General features: G+C 47.0%; 1 protein-coding gene across 8 annotated transcripts in view; it reads right to left on the bottom strand.

Moving 5' to 3' along the window:
* The window catches only part of si:ch211-241e1.3 (laminin subunit alpha-3), an 84,636-nt gene that overhangs the window by 18,689 nt on the left and 45,906 nt on the right, over positions 1–20,041 (bottom strand). For all 8 annotated transcript variants that reach the window (XM_061838559.1, XM_061838562.1, XM_061838563.1 and 5 more), the window contains 18 exons: positions 19,687–19,795; positions 19,517–19,614; positions 17,689–17,863; positions 17,487–17,613; positions 16,923–17,071; positions 15,988–16,103; positions 14,884–15,095; positions 14,269–14,473; positions 12,624–12,768; positions 11,657–11,797; positions 10,215–10,376; positions 9,197–9,298; positions 9,025–9,108; positions 8,680–8,910; positions 3,286–3,399; positions 1,933–2,051; positions 1,769–1,849; positions 476–576 (listed from right to left, as the gene is read on the bottom strand). In XM_061838559.1, coding sequence (XP_061694543.1) covers positions 476–576; positions 1,769–1,849; positions 1,933–2,051; positions 3,286–3,399; positions 8,680–8,910; positions 9,025–9,108; positions 9,197–9,298; positions 10,215–10,376; positions 11,657–11,797; positions 12,624–12,768; positions 14,269–14,473; positions 14,884–15,095; positions 15,988–16,103; positions 16,923–17,071; positions 17,487–17,613; positions 17,689–17,863; positions 19,517–19,614; positions 19,687–19,795 — 2,471 coding nt within the window. The remainder of the gene's footprint in view (positions 1–475; positions 577–1,768; positions 1,850–1,932; positions 2,052–3,285; positions 3,400–8,679; positions 8,911–9,024; positions 9,109–9,196; positions 9,299–10,214; positions 10,377–11,656; positions 11,798–12,623; positions 12,769–14,268; positions 14,474–14,883; positions 15,096–15,987; positions 16,104–16,922; positions 17,072–17,486; positions 17,614–17,688; positions 17,864–19,516; positions 19,615–19,686; positions 19,796–20,041) is intronic.

Raw genomic sequence — 20,041 nt, 5'->3', positions numbered from 1 at the left:
TTGTCTGCCTTTTTGCATCCTGCCCCCCGACACTATGCGTCCGCTACTAATATGGAAGTAGATCCGTGCCGCCAGGATTTGAATTTGAAATGTAAAGTGATCACATTTTCAATAGTTGGATTTAAGTGTAACTTTTCAATGTTAAAAATTCAACCGGCTACAATTCGCTGTCTAAAATTCCCCGCCCGTGCCACCGGGCAGGGTTACTTCAGGTCAGAACCGAACAGCCAGCCAATCCAGTTCCGCTTTCTTAGTATGTGACGTCATGTGACTAAGAAAGCGTAACTGCGATTGGCTGGCTGTTCGGTTCTGACCTGAAGTAACCCCGCCCGGTGGCCCGGACGGTGAATTTTTCGACAGCGAATTGTAGCAACAATTGAAAATGTGATCACTTTAATTCAAATTCTGGTGACATTCATCTACTTCCACAGTAAACGTCAATTGGTGGATGAAATAATTCGACAGAATGTGTAACCTCCAGTCGCGGGGTCACAGGTGTTGCCATCTCCGTTGCAATTACAAGGGCGACAGCTTCCGCCTGGAACCAGCGGGTCGCCATAAAACCCAGGAGCGCACCTGCAGGAAGTACAAACAAATTAGGTACAATGTCTAAAATGTCTTAAAAAAAAAAATAAAAATCTATCGTCGACAGTCTACAGGCAAGTCCGAATTTAGAGGCGAGTGCCGTCAATGTAGTACCGAGTTGCACCACAATGTGCCGAGCAGTACTGAGGTCAAATGGATGGTGTGCAAAATTAAAATTTATTTGCATAGCGCATTTCATACACAAGCTAACTCACCGTGCTTTACATGCGGCGTAATTAAGAGCAAGAAGAAGAAGCAGAGAAGGTCCCCAACTGAGGAAGCTCCGATAATCGTCGTCGCGGTGAGAAAATAAACCCGTGAGCAACATTGGATGCTACGCTCCGTTTTTTTTCTTTGCTTAATATATGGAGAACTGTGTAAGCAACAGAATAAGAACAGACGCTAAATAAAATACTCCCCAAAGTACGTTTTAATATTTTTTTTTATTGTCTTTTAATCAATTTTATTGTGTTTAAAGCGTGTGGGAGGCACACAGCTATTACGGCGTCTCGACATTGTACAGGGAGTCCTCGGTCTACGACTGAGATCCGTTCCTACAGTAGCGACTTAACTCGAATTTCGACTTCAGTCGGATTCCGCCATTAAAGTCAGAATTTTCATCAAAGTACCAACAAATAATCAAGCAGATGACTTACTGAGCATTACTGCTGAAAAGTGGATGGAGAAGAAGACAGGGAGGCGGCGCTTAGCTATAGCGAAGGAACCTGGTCCTCAATCTTCTCCATCTCAACAAGAATCAAAGAACCTTGTTTTGTGATCATCGTGTCTGACGTAGGACCAGAACCGGAACCCTTCACATGCGCTAAAATACGGGCTTTGTCTTTAATACTTGTCACCGCGGTCGACCGACTGAAGCCTCGGTGGCGTTGGTGTCCCTCCTCTCTCTGATCTTGAGCTTCGTTTCCATGGTGATAGGTTTTGCTTTTGGCTGCAGAAGCATTGCTAAAAGACACAGCTTTCGTCTTTGGGGCGATAATGTCCCAAAAGGAGGCCGAAAAATGCGAAGATACTCCCGGCGCACAAACACGGGCAAGCGTTAGCCAGACAAAACAGGCGTTGTAAAATCTTCGGTCGAGACCGTCTTGACCCGAGGACTCCCTGTATTAAGGATTTTGTGGATTCCCCCCACAACCCCCCTTGCAATAAACACGCTTGGACTTACTTCTCGCATTTTTCTCCAGCGTATCCCGCTCTGCAAATGCACTGGAAGTCTCCGTAGATCTGTCGGCACGCCACGGCGAAGCTAGGAATGCAGCGCGCGTGTTACGTGAGCACCACAGGAACTTTTGTTTTTTGTTTTTTTTTCGGGAGTCGGTCTTAACTCACCTATTTGCGACCGTGCTGAAAGGGCAGGGACACAGCTGGCAGGTCCTCTGAATAGCGTCGCCATAGTAACCTTCCCTGCAGTATTCACATCTGTCTCCGGCTGTGTTGTACTTACAGTTCTGAGAAATACAACCAAGGACCAATTTCAGCGGACCGGCGCCCGCACGCGAGGATCGGGGGGGTCTGAGAGGGGCGACGTCTCGATGCCGAGCGGTTGGCGGGGACGCGCCTGATGTTGCGAACTCTGCCGGCGAGGGCGACGCAGGCCCCGTCTTGCATGACGACGGTTTAACGGCGAGGTTGCGATCTTCAAATGTGCACGGGCTCATCCTCCCTTCGAGCGGAATGACGACGAGGAGGAAACCGCGACGCCAATGGAAATATTTGTGGCGTTTCATAAGGAGACACGAGAGGGCTGCTAACATGATATGATAAATGTATTTCATTTCGAGTTCTGGACATTTTTGCCATGTCGATGCAGGAACCAGGAATTCTGGATTCAGTGTTTCCCAGCGCTTGTTTTCATTTATTAGAAAAATCTCACGGCGCACAACCAATTAAAATGATCAGGACTGAAATAAATGTCTCAATTTACATTTTTAGCCAAATACAAAAATCTGAACAGTGAACCCCGACGATTCGCTATTACGAAACTTAACTTTTTGCTTCCGTCCTAGTTATTTGCTGAAAAACTCAAATATTCTGCAGCTGCACAAATAAAATTAATTCCTGTAAACGAACAATTAACTGCCGATTATAGAATATTTATGATACATTTCATTTAAAATAACAAAATGAATGTGTGAGAATTTACAGTAGTTTAATCAATCCTTTTGAGATAATGCTTGGAATTACTATGGAGAAAAAAAATGAGAAAAATAATGTTATATATATATATATATATATATATATTATATATATATATACTTGCATTCAAAATGATTCAAAATCTTGGTTATATAAGTATGCTTATTGAAAATTTTGATTATTTCCATTGATACGATAATATTATATCATTATCCTTGGAGGCAGAAACTGAAATAATTTATAACTTATTTTATCATTAAAGAAACAAAACAAGAATTTGAATGTGACAGAAGTAATATTAAAAGCAGACAATATTCACTTGAAATTTAATTATTATTAAATATGATTCTCTGATTCATTACTTTAAGTCATTGAATTATTATCAAATGATACCATTTGAGTTTGAATCAGTCTAATATACGGTCAGTCATTTGTTGAAGCTGTAATATGATGAAAAAGATTTTCCTGTATGTAAAAGTCGGAACATTTTTCTTTTTTTACGATGAACGCAATCGAGTACTTTGAGTAGCGCGAGTGCAGGCTCACCAGGCACCTCCCGGTCCAGTCCTCGCACTCGTCTGCCAGACCGTTACAGTTACAGCGCACGCAGCGGCCCAGCAGCGGCCCGCTGCCGTCTCGGAAGTACCCGGGGGCGCATTTCTACAAAAAAAAGAAAGCAAGAAAACATTTTGAATTGAAGTGGAGCGACGTGAAGCCACCATCTTGATGATAATCAGCAGATTTGGCGCGGCACAAATATAATCGCACAGCGCGGACGTTGAGCTCCAGAAAACATGAACCGACACCGGCGCAGCCTTTGCCCCCCTCCCGGACGAACAGACAAAACCTCGACAGCTTTCATTTTACCTCGATCCGATTCCCGACCGAGTCGTCGCCGACGGAAGGAAAGAGGACCGCTTGCCCCCCGTCCCTCCCCCGCTCGCTGAACCCGGGATACCCGACCCACCGGTCGGCCTGCCGCCTCGACATCCATCTGCCGTCGCGCGCGGCGTAGCCGGGGAGGGACGCCCCTCCCCGGACGGGCCTGTTGCCGGCCCGGCACAGCCCGAGCAGAGACCCGCAGAGCAAGGTCGTGAGCAGAACCCCACCGGCGCTCCGGTGCCGTGCGATCCAGCTCTCCGACATTCCTGATGTTTAGTCCGTGTGAAACTCACTTTCCCCTGGCTTCAGCCTCTTAAACACACACACACACACACACGGACACGGACACGGACACGCCCCGTCCCCAGCTGAGTAAGTGCGCTGACTGTACGAAGCCGCACAAGCACGCACATGCAGGTGTTCACGTGTACACTCGTTCTTCTCTCCTTCCTTTTCCATTCCTCTCCCTCCTGTACACGCAAACGCCAGTGCAATAAACCATCGGAAGAAATCTTCAAGCTCCTGGAAGGAATTGTTTCATTTCACTTCATTGCCCGAAATGTCAGCAAATAATCTAACCTTTCTTCACCCATTTACTATTTCATTGTTAAAATCACAATATTGTCAAATTGTCAACAACAGGGGTGTCATTTTTGTCGCTGGCCACGTTGTCGTTATAGTTTGGTCTCATCACCTCATCATATTTACACGTGAAATTTATGAGCGAATTACCGCAATTTCCGGCCTATAAGCCGCGACTTTTTTTCACACGCCGGTTTATGGGCCGACACGGCTAATTTGCGCATTTTTTCTAACGGGCGCAAGGGGGCACTCGCGCGGAAATGGTAAGAGTGAGGCCGGTGGAATCTATGTGCCGAGGAAGTGACTTTTACCGGTCCGGCCCTGATAGCGCTGTGCGAGCGTGTTACTGTCGTTTCTAAGTGATTTTTACCAGTATGTTGTTGTTTTTTTTTTTTAAACCTTGGCCTTGTTAGCGCAGTGGTGCTAGCGTTAGCGCGCGCGGCGACGCCAGCATTAAACTCTCTGTGTACGTCTTTCTTTGTAAATATCTCGTGTTTCAATGTGGGTTTCAATGTGGGCATTTGCGGCTTTTACACGGCTCCGGCCTATGTATGTACCAAACGGTATTTCCTTTACAAATGTACTGGGTGAGGCTTATAACCAGGTGTGTGCTCTGTAGGGCGGGAATCAGAAATCCAGCATAGTGGCTTTTTCAACTATTGTTGTTTGCTAACACAAAAAAATGCTCGCAATATATCTCAAGATTATATGAAATTTTAGTACAGATTTGAATAAAAATAATGACGGTTGATATACATGATTTGCCTCTGCGGGCCGCATAAAATCATCGTGTTACCCGGATTTGGCCCCAGGGCCTTGATTTTGACATCTGTGGTCAACAACAACAACAATTGCACCTTCATTGCTAAATTACGAGTAACTTTTTATTCCTCAGTGGCTTTATGTCTCCAACATATTTTCTGTTGTGGTACCGGAGCAACTTCAACAAATTTCCTTGTGTGTTTTCGGCATGCTGGGCGAAATGAAGACGATTCTGATTCTGATTTTGATTCGGATGTGAAAAATCAGTTGCGGTCCTTAAAGGAGGAAGTGTGTGTGTGTGTGTGTGTCTGCATGATCGTGTCACACACCCTCAGACAGAAGAGTCACACCTGAATCACGCAAACAAACGCACACACTTTTGGGTGTGTCTGCTGGACTGTCAGACACACACACACACACACACACACACACACTTGATCGCTAGGAGATTCAGTGCATATACAATCAAACAAATTATGATGAGTAACCATGAGGTCAGGCAAGATTTCCCAAGATGCTCCACGTCGACTCAACTTCCTCGAAATGGACCAAATTAAATGTTGCACGATGATGGGTTTTCGACGCGGTTATGTCCTGATCGGGTGGCGGGTGAGCTGGAGCCTATCCCGTGTGACACACGTACACACCTATGGACAATTTTAGAAGAAGCTGGTGTACACTGCGGAGCCAGGATTCAAACCCAGCACGTTTAGACGACGGGGCAGACGCGCTCGCCGCAATTTCGTTGCGCTGCCCTCAAACGCAACAAAACAAACACAAGACCGCAACAAAGAGCCCCGCAGACAGGAAGGAATGCGCGTTGAAAAAAAAAAAAAAGGAATTTACGGTCCAAACGCTCCTTTTTCCTCAACAATGGAATGCTGTTCCCGACTCAGCGAGTTGTCCCCACGCGGCAGTGATCCGGCCTTTATGATGGCTAATATTATGTCTGCGTGATTGTGCTTTTCATCCCATCTTAGCCCGAGGCCGCGTCGTTTTGGCCTACCGGTTATTTTCCTGCGGCGCATTCCGCCCGAGTCTCCTCAGCCGCTGACTTTGCCCCCCCCCCAAGCGAAAAGGGTGCAATGTTTACTTCGGGCGTGTCGGGGCAACCTTCGAAGAACCGGGAGGCGGTTCGGCTCCTCCGCGATGACGCGACACAACGGGGAGAGGTTTGGAAGCGAGGACGGTTTGCCTCACATGGCGGAACATGCCCTGAAAGTGCTAAAGATAAAAATAATAATAAGATTTGTGCCAAAAGGCCACAAGGGGGGGAAAAAAAAACAACTTGAAAGATCGAACCGCGGTTATGACCTTGGTGTACCGAGTGAGACATCACTTCAATTGTGGACTACTGAAGCGAAAGGCTCTTTGTTTTTCTTTTTCTTTTTGTCGCATTTACTCAATCCGACTGAATTGACGTGCTCGATACGCTCAATACCGGTTGACCAGAGTGGGAAACATGCGCAGCAACCCCGGCCGAAATCAAATTATGGCAGTTTTTGGGCTCCACCCGCAGGTGCGCAGTCCACAAAAACGCTGGAGTACGTCACCGTATGGACTCGGGATCGCAAAAAAAAAAAAAAAAAACGCTTACTTTCATAACCGGTTTTAACCGAACAGCTGTAGCAAAAAAAACGATTAACCGGTTTTAAAAGCGGTACCATTGTGGTGTTTACATCATTCACCCGCGGGACCTCCAGTTGGGGTGCAGGGTTCCGCACGGACTGTTTTTGTTGTTGCTCTTCCGGAGTGACGAGTTCACAGAGTTCCCCCCGTTTATGCGAGTAGTGTTTTGATGTCTTTCTCCGGCGCTACACCATCGATCGTTAATTTACTCTGCGGTAATGGGGTAGTTTGTATACAATATTGACAAACAAGCTTGTTGAATGTCAGTTAAATTTTTGTTTTTTTTTTTGTAAAAATGTTTTAATGTTAACATTCTTCTTTCGGACTTTCAGAAAGGGCAGGAAAGTATACCGAGCGTTTCCTCGATGCCATGTTTGATGTTTCTTTGATTTAACTGAATGTTCTTTTGAGTCCAACTTTACTCTAACAGCGAAACTTGAAAAAAGGGGAAACGACGTTGAAAAAATAGCGCAATGTGGAGTGCCGGAACCGAAAGAAATGATTGGAAATTTTAACCGATTCCGAAAGTCCGATTACGGTTTCGATTAAAAAAAAAACGAAAACTGGTTATAACCGCTTATTTGTAACCGGTTGATGAAAGCGGTGAAGGTTTTACCCTGGAATGGAGCTCGTGCACGTGACGTCACCATTTTCACGGCGCCATATTGCAGGTCAAAAAGAGCCGCTCGACAGTGTAGGGGGGGGGACATTGAACCGGAGCAGAATATTCACAATGCCCCGAGACTTGTTGTGCTGTCGGTGTTCACAACAAACGAGACAGAGATTCAAAGAGATCATTCGATGGAATAGCAGATGAAACGACGAGGAAAGATCGATGGATTTCGGCAATGAAACGTGAAGGATGGTGGCCAACCAAGATATGCACACGACTGCATAGCGATCGCTTCACTTCCAGTAGGAATTATTTTTCTTAATCTCAAATTCCCAACAAGTATTTGTAATGCCAAGTTGGCTCATGACCCCATTTTTATACAAAGCCGCATTCATTAACTATGATTGGGGGAAAAAAAAAAAACCTGGCAGGGAGTCGGCTCCTCCGTACACGGATGCGCGTTGCGGGCAAACGTTAATCTTCGGTAAACCTCTCCCCGACAGATGTTTTTTTTTTTTAATATGCATTGTTCTCAAATGAGTCCAATGCATATTAAAAAAAAGAAAATAAACCGTCGGTCACTGTGATGTTTACGTAGGTTAACGTGTGGCCGCAACACGCATCCGTGTACGGAGGAGCTGACTCGCTGTCAGGTTTTATTTCCCCCAATCATAGTTAATGAATGCGAGTTTATGTAAAACCAGGGGTCATTCATTTAAAGATTGTTATTTGTATTGAAAAAAAATCACCAGATCCATGTGTACATCCAGTTGTCCAAGACAAGCGCATGCGGGTGAACAGTGCAATTTCTTATCGACAAAAACATCGACTTTGGGATTAAATATGGGTCCTCCATGCCGAGTTTATAAAATTTTTTCACATACCTTTGTTTATTTTCACCTTCTAAATGTTTAACGGTATCGGACAAAACTCTGGGCGTTGTGCCATAAGACGTATTTTCGTGCCGTCTCCAACCGACCGTCAATCTGGCCAGTCACGTGACTTCGGTGACGTAGGTGCACGAGCTCTATAGATTATTTCCATATTTGCATTATTTCCAATTGAAAATTGCTGTGGAATCATAAAAAAAAGACATATTCGGAAATTGATACACTTCGATTCCCTTCACGCTCACCCATCCAGTTTCCAAACCGCTTATCCTCACGCGGGTCGCGGGCGTGCTGGAGCCGATCCCAGCTGGGTCTGGGCGTGATGCGGGGACACCTTTGAACTGGTCGCAGGGCACATAGACACAAACAACCGGCCGCACATTCACACCTACGGGCAATTCCGAGTCTTCGGTCAACCACCGTTCATGTTTTCGGAGTACATGCAAACTCCACACAGGCGGCAGCTGGGATTTGAACCCCGGCCCTCAGAACTGTGAGGCAGATTTGCTAACCGGTCGCTGAGCGTGCTGCCCCACTTCACACTCTTACTGACTTGGGACGACATCCAAACATTCGCCTGACCTCGCAGGAGTCTCCGGCGTACTCCGGGGGGCAGGAGCAGACCTCCACCGTGTTGGCAGGACCGCCGGTCCCGGCGTCGGCGGCCTCCTCCAATCCCACCTGGCCCAGACTAAGCCGCTGGCTGCGCGTATAGTACAGGGCTCGGATCCTCAGATGCGCCAGGCCCGCGAGGACCGTCATCAGCTGCTCTCTGGACACGGGCCTGTTGGTACCGGCATGGCGCCAGTTTCCCTGTGGACGACAGACCGTATGAGGGGGTAAAAAGATGGCACCAAGTTAAAAAAAAAAATAAAATAAAATATTGGGACGCTGGTGAATCCCTCGTCCAGGAAAGATTTTATGAACCTCAACAAGCTGGACTCTGCCCTGATACAGTCTGTCCGGCAACTGGACTTGGGGAGCGAAATGGATCAGCGTCATGTCCTCGCTCTGGAGAGGAAACGTGCAAATGACATCAGGAACGAAAAAAAAAAAAACAACAGAGAAGGACCCGAGTGGGAAGCAGAACTCGACGTACTGTCAGTAGGACATCGGGCGTTCTGTCCATCGGAATCATTCCCTCGCTGGGAAGACCGAAGGATTTGGCCTGGTAGGTGAGGAAACCGCCATAAGAGGACACCTGGGAGGACAAATACAACCACAACAATCGTCAAGGGGAGGAAATTTGGCGGCAGGACTAAACGATGGGGAGCTCCTTGAAAGCCTCATTTGAATAAAGCGAATAAAGCTTTTATTGTTGGTGCTTCAATCATCATGTCGTTCAAGCCACAATGAGATGATGAGGAAATAAATCCATAAATTATTGAAGTACGTTTCTTTTTCTTCATTGCGATGGTTTTGAATTTCTGCCCTTACATTTTTGTTCAGCAGTTTGAAAGATTGCAGGCAGGTCATTAAAGACGGAGAAGCGCCTCGAGATTGGCGTTCGTGCAAAGAGATTTTGTTGACATGCGCTGCTGCCAAAAAAAAAAAAAAAATATATATATATATATATATATATATATATATTTATTTATTTATTTTTTTTTATCAGGCTACAGTCCATTTTTAAAAGCTGGATTTGGGTACTGGCGGATCAACGTCTTCCAGGAAGAAATGTGGTCATAAAAGGGAAAAGATATCACCGACAAAATATTAAATTAAAATAAATTGATATAATAATAATAATAATAATAATAATACACCCCAAAAACATACAACACGAATCGGACACTCTAAATTGTCCCATGGGTGTGAACGGGAGTGCGGCTGTTTGTCTCCTTGTGCCCTGCGATTGGCCGGCGACCAGTTCAGGGTGTACCCCGCCTCCTGCCCGTTGACAGCTGGGATAGGCTCCAGCACTCCTCGTGACCCTTGTGAGGATAAGCGGCTAAGAATAATGTACATACGATCCATCAATTTGATAAATAAAAAGGTGGCGAGGCTCCTTCTTCTGATAAGAATCAAACATTTGGAGGTTGCGCTTGTGTCAAGATTTAAGAGATAAAGTCCGACAACTTTGGAACTGCACCTACGCGTGACCCGCGGCGACTCACCCGGTCTCCCCGATACGCCGCCGGCGCCGCCCAGTGCAGCGCTCCGACCGAAGCGGGAAGCTCCTGCACGTCGGCCACCGCCGTGTTGCTGGCCGCGTTCAGCACGGACGGAACCGCTCGCCGATCGGCGCCTTCCAGCCGCCAGCCGCGCATCTCCACGAACTAAAAGCGGTGAAGAAGAAGATCGATGATGGCCACATTTCTTTTGCGACTTCTACTTTTCCATTTCGTTTATTTACTGGGAAAGGACTTCATTTGTACAAAAATCAGAACAAATAATATTATACAGTACATATGTTTTCTGGAGATATGGAAATAATGATATATTGAGATAGAACAATAAAATGATGTATACATTAGCAGTAGGGCGGCACAGTGGGGCAGCTGGAAAGCGTCGGCCTCACAGTTCTGAGGAACCGTGTTCGATCCCGGCCCCACCTGGTTCTCCCCGTGCCTGCGTGGGTTTCCTCCGGGTGGGCACTCCGGTTTCCTCCCACGTCCCAAAAACATGCAACATTAATTGAACACGATAAAAATTGCCCCTCGATGTGATTTTCACTGCAGCTGTCTGTCTCGATTCGCCCTGCGATTGGCTGGCGACAGGTTCAGGGTGTACCCCGCCTCTTACCCTTGTGAGGACAAGCGGCTAAGAAAATGGATGGATTAGCAATAGAAAAATATATAGAGATATGACTATAGACATTGAGATAGAACCATATTACAGACATAGAGACTGAGAGAACGATAAGAGCGATAAATAGGCTAAAGCCATACAAAGCTCATGTAACAATATGACAACAACATGATGAATAATGTTAGTAACAATATGAAATAGAAAGACATAATGATGAATGAACGATAGAGGGGTTATCCATCCATTATCTGAGCCGCTTATCCTTACAAGGGTCGTGGGAGCGCTGGAGCCTATCCCAGGTGTCATTGGGCAGGAAGCGCGGTACACCCTGAACTGGTCGCCGGCCAATCCCAGGGCACATAGAGACAAAGAACCAATCCCACCTACGGGCAATTTGGAGTCTGTCATTAACGCATGTTTTTGAGATGTGGGAGGAAACCGGAGTGCCCGAAGAAAAGCCACACAGGGACACGGAGAACATGCAAACCCCGCACAGGCGGGACCGGGTTTGAACCGACAACCTCTCAACTGTGAGGCAGATGCTGTAACCAGTCAGTCACCGTGCTGCTTGGGTGTAACTATGGGAATGTAATAACAGAAATATAACAGTTGAGATCAATCATGATAGCTAGAAAAAGAGAGCGATAAAATGATGGATTGATGCAAACGGAAGATGTTTTAGGAATACTGGAAAGCCCACGTGCCACAGACAAAAGGCCCAAGACTGAGAATGGAACCCACAACCACCTCACGTGCCATGACGACACGCACCATCAAAAGGTGACCCCCCCCCCCCCCCCCGATTAACCTTGCCCCTGCGCTTGCTGGAGCTGCCGCACTTGTCGGCGGCTCCGAAGCAGAAGCAGCCGGTGCAGCCGTCAGCGTTGGACGGGTCGAAGAAGAAGGAGCCGTCCCGGCACGCGTCGCACCTGACGCCCGCCACGTTTTCCTGCGCACATTTTTGAGGGGAAACAGAGACAGAAAAAGTAGAGCGAGGACTGAGTAAGAGAGCGAGGAGTCCCAACAACTTTAGCGCCTTGCGTCGACAAACAATAGCAACAAAAACAAATTGTCATTGACACTTATCATTTCAAATTCTGGAAAGATGTCATAAAGACAAAAAAAAAACCTAAACATTTGACAACCCATCAGTGTATTTGATTGCAAATAAATAACAAACTGTGCTAGTGCTAACGTTAGCGCTAACAGGGCCGGTTAAAATAAAACTTAGCAGTAAATATCACTGAGACACACCAGTAACACAGCAGCAACACGCTAGTTTTATCTACAAAGAAAAACGGTACATACAAAGAGTTTAACGCTAACGCTAGCCGCGGTAACGCTAACCGTGCTAACGCGAGCGCCGCGCTAAAGCTAGCGCTAATACTAGTTAGTGCATGCCACGTTTTCCTTCACACATTTGAGGGGAAACAGAGACAGAAAAAGTAGAGCGAGGACTGAGTAAGAGAGCGAGGAGTCCCAACAACTTTAGCGCCTTGCGTCGACAAACAATAGCAACAAAAACAAATTGTCATTGACACTTATCATTTCAAATTCTGGAAAGATGTCATAAAGACAAAAACAACTAAACATTTGACAACCCAACTGTGTATTTGATTGCATACATGGAAAGAGTTTAAAGCTAACGCTAGCCGCGGTAACGCTAACCGCGCTAAAGCTAGCGCTAACAGTAGCGCCCCCCACGTTTACCTGCACACATTTCAGACAAAACAAAAGCAAGAGTAGCGACGCAAGATTTGCTGTGCGTGGCGTACCTTGCAGAGACACCTCCCCGTGTCGGGGTGGCACACGCCGGGCGTGACGCCGCCGTGCTCGCAGTCGCAAGGGGCGCAGTCGGGAAAGCCGTAATAGCCCGCGGCGCATCGATCGCACTGGCGCCCGCCGATCCTGAGCTTGCAGCTGCACACAAAGTCGCAAGAAAGAGACGCAGATGAATTTAAAACTTCAACATTCGTCACCTGAGGAAACACAACTTCACATTCCGAGTTTTAGCTACGGACGAACTGCAACGGACGACAATCTGTGACGTGATGAGTCGCGTCATCTGTGGAGTCGCGGTTAGGACGTCTGCCACGCGGTTCTGAGGTCCTCGGATCGAATCTCAGCTCAAACCTTCCTGTGTGGCGTTTGCGTGTTTTCTCGCTGCTTGTGTGGATCTCTATAGTGTCTGTTGTTGTGAAGGTTTATTTTTTTGGTATATATAAGCTTTTGTATATTTGTTGTATTTATGATTATCGTGTCTAAGTATATAATACTGATATAAAATATAATTACACAAAGTTCTCGGTCAAATTGGGCTCTTTGCCTTCTAAAGGGTTTTATTTTGTGTTAAGATTGTATTTAATTGTAACTGTACGACAAATGTACACAGAAATGTATATGGAAAAAAATAATTCACTAAACTGATATCATTATAGTTATTATTTTATACTGACAGATCAAAATATACCGTAATGCCCGGCCTACAGAGCGCACCCGGTTAACAAGGTTCACCGAGTACATTTGTAAAGGAAATACCATTTGGTACGTACATACGCCACACCTGTGTAAAAGCCGCAAGTGTCCACATTGAAACATGAGATATTTACAAAGAACGACAGTAGACAATGTTAACGCTAGCGCGGTGCTAACGCTAACAGGGCCGGTTAATATAAAACTTACCAGTAAATATCACTGAGACGCAGCAGCATCACAGCAGCAACACGCTAGTTTTATTATTTACAAAGAAAGACAATACATAAAAAGAGTTTAACGCTAATGCCGCCCTAAAGCTAACGCTAATACTAGCACTAACGGTAACAGGGCCGGTTAAAATAAAATTTACCGGTAAATATCACTGAGACACGCCAGTCAAACAGGAGCAACACGCTAGCACAACGCTAACTCTAGCGCAGCGCTAACAGGGTTGATAAAGGCAGTAACACACTACAACAGCAGTAACGGCGCTATAGGGCCGGACCGGTAAAAGTCACTTCCTCGGCACATATATTCCACCGGTCTCACTCTTACCTTTTACGCTCAAGTGCCCCCTTGCGGTCGTTAGAAAAAAAAAATCCACAAATTAGCCGCACGCAGGGTTTAAAGCATGTGAAAAATTATGTGGCTTGTAGGCCGGAGATTACGGTAATTGTAACTCTTAGACAAACGTACACAGCAATGTATTAAAAAAAAAAAAATACTGGAGTAAATTCATGTCAGCATTGCATTATTTTATAGAAGATCAAAATATAATTAACTACATACAAAAACTAAAAGTGCTAAATGGCTACCACAGACAATCCATCCCGCCAGAGATCCTCGATTTGTATATGATACTTTAATAGTATTTTAAAAACCGCGTAGGTTGTCAAACAAAACAATCCAAAATTAAAACATAAAAGAATAATAAAACGTGTTCACCTGCACTGTCCGGTGAGGCGGTCGCAGCCGGGCCCGGCGTCGGCGCGGAGGCCGTCCCCGGCGCAGTCGCAGCCCTCGCAGCCCAGCAGGGGATGAAAACCGAACGTGCGGTTCCGACACACGTCGCAGGCCGGCCGGACCGTCTGAGGCGGGCACAGGCAACGACCCGTCACCTCGTCGCACAGCCGGCGGCCGCACTCGCACGCTGGAGCGGAACACAAATACTTCAACAGTACGCACAGTTTCGCGTCTTTAATAAGCGGTTGCGTGAGAGTTTAGAATTATCATATCCATCTTAATTTGCCGTTAGTTTCGCGTTATTTGTTGGACTCCTGGAGAAAATATGAAGTTTGCTTGAACATTTCGGTACAGCGTTTCATGTCCGACCCTTGTGAGGATAAGCGGCTTGGAAAATGGATGGACGGTAGTGACGGAAAAACGGCTTGAGGTTGGCGCACTTTGGTTCATATTTGGAGAGCTTTGAGAGTGAGAAGAAGAAGAAGAAGAAGAAGTGCTAAGGAATCATTTAAAAAAGGAACTTTAAAAAGCTGAAATAATGCAGATGTCCAGCAGAGGGTGCTGCAGAGAAAGAGTCACTTCCGTTTTTTTACTTACGTCGGCAGTAGGGGAAGCCGTAGTAGCCCGTGGCACACTTGGTGCACCTCAGCCCGATGACGCGAGGCTTGCAGGGGCACTGCCCTCCATCCGGGTCGCACACGGATCCAGCGGAACCCGACGGGTCACAATTGCAAGGCAGCGCGCCGCCGTTGTAAAAGGCCGCCAGGGAGCGCGCCGAGTCCCTGCAGAACCGCGAGGACGTTCGGGGGCTGAGGAAACACGAAGACGGGACTTGGAGATCACCTCAGTAGACCCTTGAACCACCCAAGTCAACAAGTTTACAAAATATGGATCCAGATGAAACCCGGTTTGACATTTGGCCTTTGACTCATGAGGTTCTGTCCATCCATCCATCCATCCATCCATCCATCCATCCGTCCATTTTCTCAGCCGCTTATCCTCACAAGGATCGCGGGGAGTGCTGGAGCCTATCCCAGCTGTCAACGGGCAGGAGGCGGGGTACACCCTGAACTGGTCGCCAGCCAGTCGCAGGGCACGTCAAGACAAAGAGCCGCACTCACAATCAGACCTTGGGACAATTTAGAGTGCCCACTTAATGTTGCATGTTTTTGGGATGTGGGAGGAAACCGTAGAGCCCGGAGAAAACCCACGCAGGCACATGGAGAACATTCAAACTCCACGCAGACGAGTCCGGGATTGAACCCAGGACCTCAGAACTGCGAGACCAACGCTTTCCAGCTGCCGACCTCATGGGGTTCTGTTCACCCTTTATGTAATATTTGTCGGTCGGCTGCCATATTTGCCAGTTTACCTGCTAGCCTTTTGATGATGACTTGTAAAGAACATGAATTGATATTAAAAGTCATCAATACACAGAATTTCACCAACATTTGATGGTTCTCTAATAGGACAGATCTTTATATGGCCTCCAGGAGGCGCTAGTTTGTAGCTGGTCTGCTTTTTTGTCGATTTGTCGTTGAAAGCTTCACGCTCATTGAGAAGCAGCTTGATGCCCCGTCCAAAACAAAAAAATAATACAGATAAATCAGATATAAGAGCTGAGGATAGCAAGCAAACCATTTTTTTTTTTTTTTAAATTTTTTTTTGGGCTTTTGGAGTCAATTAGAAGTGAAGACGTACTGAATAAAGAAGGCCCCCCCTCCGCACTGCCGGATGAAGAGCGCCGACTTCTCCGGAGGATTTTCTCGCACGAGGTCAGGAGTGTAACGACTCTCGGGGATCAGCAATATCTGATGCTATACACAAGTTTCAAAGGAAAAATGAAAATAAACACACGCGTGACTTCGAAAACAAACGTTAATACATCCGTGCCTGGTTTGTAATAATAATTGAAATAAAATGCAAAGCAATTTTCCTGTCGACAAATGCTGTTGTTTTGGGAATAATAATTATTAAGAATCAAAATAAAAGCAATAATGTGAGCGCAAATATCCACCCATCAATTCATTTTCCGTCGGGTGTGCCGGCGCCGATCCCAGCTGACCCGGCGGGGAGGGGCGGCGTCCACCCGGAACCGCCGGCCGGCCGATCGCGGGGCCCGTAGAAGCAAACGACCATTCGCGCTCGCTCATTCGTAACCGGAAGAAAATTTGGAATTTTCAATCAAACGACTGCATGGGCGTGTTTTGGGATGTGGGAGGAAACCGGAATACCCGGGGAGAACCCACCCAGGCGCTGGGGGGGGAACATCTACAACAACTGCACAGAGTAATAGAAGAAATATTACCAATAAAGTACGATATAACAGGTCGCCGCCGCCAGGATAGAGATCGGCCCGGACCCCCTGGATAATTGACGCCTTGAAAATGTATTTTTATTTTCCATTCATTTATTTAAAAAAATAATACAAACTTAAACCCTCAAAAATTCTTGAATCAGTGGGGATAAAGCACCACTCAGCAATTTCGGGGGTTGGTTCCCTGCAAAAAAACTACAAACATGAAAACACGGTCAATAAAAAAAATTGATAAATGATCCCACGCCCTGCTCGAAGTCGGCTGCCGTAAGCGCCGGTCCAACCCTCGTAATAATTTCTATATGAAAAGTCCACCGACCAGAATGAGCGTCTTGCGAGGAGGAACGAGCACAGAGATGCTCGGCAGGCGCCAAGAGTGCTGGGCAAAGTCCAGGACGGCGCGCCCGTCGGCCACCAGAACCTCTCTGCAGCCCGACACCGAGGGGCAGAACGACGCGTTGATGGAACCTGCCAGAAAACCACAGGGATGCGTTTGAGCGACCGCCCGGAAAACGACAAGCCGGAGCCGCACGTGGACACGCAGCCTGCAACATTTGTACTGTGGTACCTCGGTTTTCCTACGCATTATTTCATTTTCCATTCATTGTAATGGGATAACGCGCTTTGGTTTTCGAACATTTCACCTTTCAACCGGGCTTCTGGAACGGATTGTCGTCGAGAACAGAGGCACCGCTGTATTATTCTTACTTTGATTTATTTTTAATGAATCTTTTGTTACGATGACAGCAATAACAACAACAACAATCCAAATCTTATCATCGTCACTACCCTTTTTTCCCCCAGTCCTCGAAACAACGACGCTACATGTTGAAAACAAAGCGGCAGACCCCTCCAAAAACCGTGAGCTGGCAGTTCAACGTACCTTTCCAGTTATATCCGGCGTCCACTTCAAGTTCCACAGGAAATGAAACGTGCTCGGGCTGCCGGTAATGCACGACCAGCACGTATCTGCCAGGGACGGGCACCTTCGGCGTGAAGCGGATTTCCGTCTGGAGGGCGCAGAGAGGATCTCTCAACGACGTCCGACGGGAGCCCGGGGCAAAGCGGCGCGTTCTCGGACGTACCTGCGGGTATTTGAGGAGGATCCCGTCGCCGCGCGGGGAGACGTCGGACCGGCGTCTCTGGCGCCGGTCCGCGTGGTCTCCTTGTCGGGGAGCGGCGTTCAGCTTCCCGTCGCGGCCTGCGCGCAAAACCCAACCTGGCGAGTGCTTGCCCGAGTGACTCGGAACGCAGTGCTGACTGGAACCGCAAAAAAAATATTTTTAAAAATCATCCAACGACTCGCCGAATAAAATTTTGTATACATTTCGAATGTAAAATGGACGCCTTGGCTCAATAAAGGTTGGGAAAACCTGCTCTAGATGTTCCTAACCGAATAGCTGTCCTGTTGACAAACTACGTCGCTGGCTTTCGTCAGCCTATCCATTCAAATATATTTAACGGCGGTAAGACGGAACTCGAGTCTCGTGTTCTTCTTCTTCTTTTCCTTTCGGCTTGTCCCGTTAGGGGTCTTTTTCCATCTAAGCCTATCTCGTGCTTCCTCCTCTCTAACACCGACAGTCCTCATGTCCTCCTTCACAACATCCTTCCACCTTCTCTTTGGTCTTCCTCTCGCTCTCTCTTCCCTGGTAGCTCCATCCTTACCATCCTCCTACCAATTTACTCAGTCTCACGCCACTGGACATGTCCAAACCATCAAAGTCTGGTCTCTCTCGAACCTTGTCTCCAAAACATCCAACATTGTCTGTCCCTCCCTCTAATGAGCTCATTTCTAATCGTATCCAACCTGCTCACTCCGAGCGAGAACCTCAACATCGTCATTTCTGCTACCTCCAGTTCTGCTTGCTGTCCACCGTCTCTCATCCGTCCATCGTGGCCGGCCTCACCGCTGCTTTATAAACTTTGCCCTTCATCCTCGTGGATACTCTTCTGTCACATAACACACCAGACACCTTCCACCAACTGTTCCACCCCGCTTGGACCCGTTTCTTCACTCCTCTGTATTGTTGACCCCAGGTATTTGAAGTCGTCCACCCTCGCCATCTCTTCTCCCTGTAGCCGAACTCTTCCCCCTCTGCTCCTCTCATTCACGCACATATATTACATATTTTGCTTCGGCTAATCTTCATTCCTCTCCTTTCCAGTGCGTGCCTCCATCTTTCTAACTGTTCCTGCCCCTGCTCCCTGCTTTCACTGCATATCACAACATCATCTGCGATCATCACGGTCCAAGGGGATTCCAGTCCAACCTCGTCTGTCAGCCTATCCATTACCACAGCAAACAGGAAGGGGCTCAGAGCGGATCCCTGATGCAGTCCCACCTCCACCTTAAATTCCTCTGACACACCAAAGGCACATCTCTCCGCTGTTCTGCTGCCATCATACATGTCCTGTACTATTTTAACATATTTCTCCGCCACACCAGACTTGCGCATGCGGTACCACAGTTCCTCTCCTGTTACTCTATCATAGGCTTTCTCTAGATCTATAAAGACTCCTTCTGACCTTCTCGGTACTTACTCCACGAGCATCCTTGTGGCAAATAATGCATCTGTGGTACTCTTTCTCGGCATGTAACCATACTGTTGCTCGCAGATACTTGCTTCTGTCCTGAGTCTAGCCTCCACTACTCTTTCCCATAACTTCATTGTGTGGCTAATCATCTTTATTCCTCTCTAGTTTCCACAGCTCTGAACATCCCCTTTGTTCTTAAAAATGGAGACTAGCACACTTTAACGGGTAAAACCGTCTAGCTGAGTGCCGGCGCTCCTGGAAAGCAGAAGTTCTCAGAATCTTCTCATTCCGTGACAACAGCAGGAAGAAAATCAACTTCATGGACGTCTGATTTTGAGCTCGAATCTGCAGTGATGCGCCCGTTTTAGGATGCATTACCTGTCTTCCGTGAAGCGACCGTGAGTGGAGACGCACAGAACCTTGGCCTCCACGTAATCCATGCAGAACTCCCGAGCGGGAACCGCGTAGACTTTGTGCTGCAGACAAACGGGCCCGTTGACTGAGGGTCCAAACGAAGCCACCCCCCCACCCCCGGGAATGCGACTCACCAGCAGGAAGGAGGCGCCGGACGTCTGCAGGACGACTTCGGTTCTGTGGGCCAGATGCACGATGGCCGGCTGGTTCCTGCTGTCCAGCGCCGCGCTCCGACACAAAAAGCTGCACGAGCGGCACCAGAAAGCAGGTGGATTATAGATTTAAACCATTATTTGATGTCATAAATCGATGAACATTTTTCATCCGTTAACCAAACATGCAATTATTATAAACAACTTGATCTTGTAAATGGAAAAAAAATGTTAAGTATTTTAAATTGGGTCTTCATATATTTTCTCATTTTATTATTTACCATGAACATATTACCAATTTCTAAATCAAATCAATGATTTTTTAAAAATTTACAAG

Source organism: Syngnathoides biaculeatus, chromosome 13 (genome assembly GCF_019802595.1).
Source record: "Syngnathoides biaculeatus isolate LvHL_M chromosome 13, ASM1980259v1, whole genome shotgun sequence".
NCBI classification, from domain to species: Eukaryota; Metazoa; Chordata; class Actinopteri; order Syngnathiformes; family Syngnathidae; genus Syngnathoides; species Syngnathoides biaculeatus.
The sequence above is the reverse complement of the archived record's forward strand: the minus strand, read 5'-3'. Positions and strand labels throughout refer to the sequence as shown.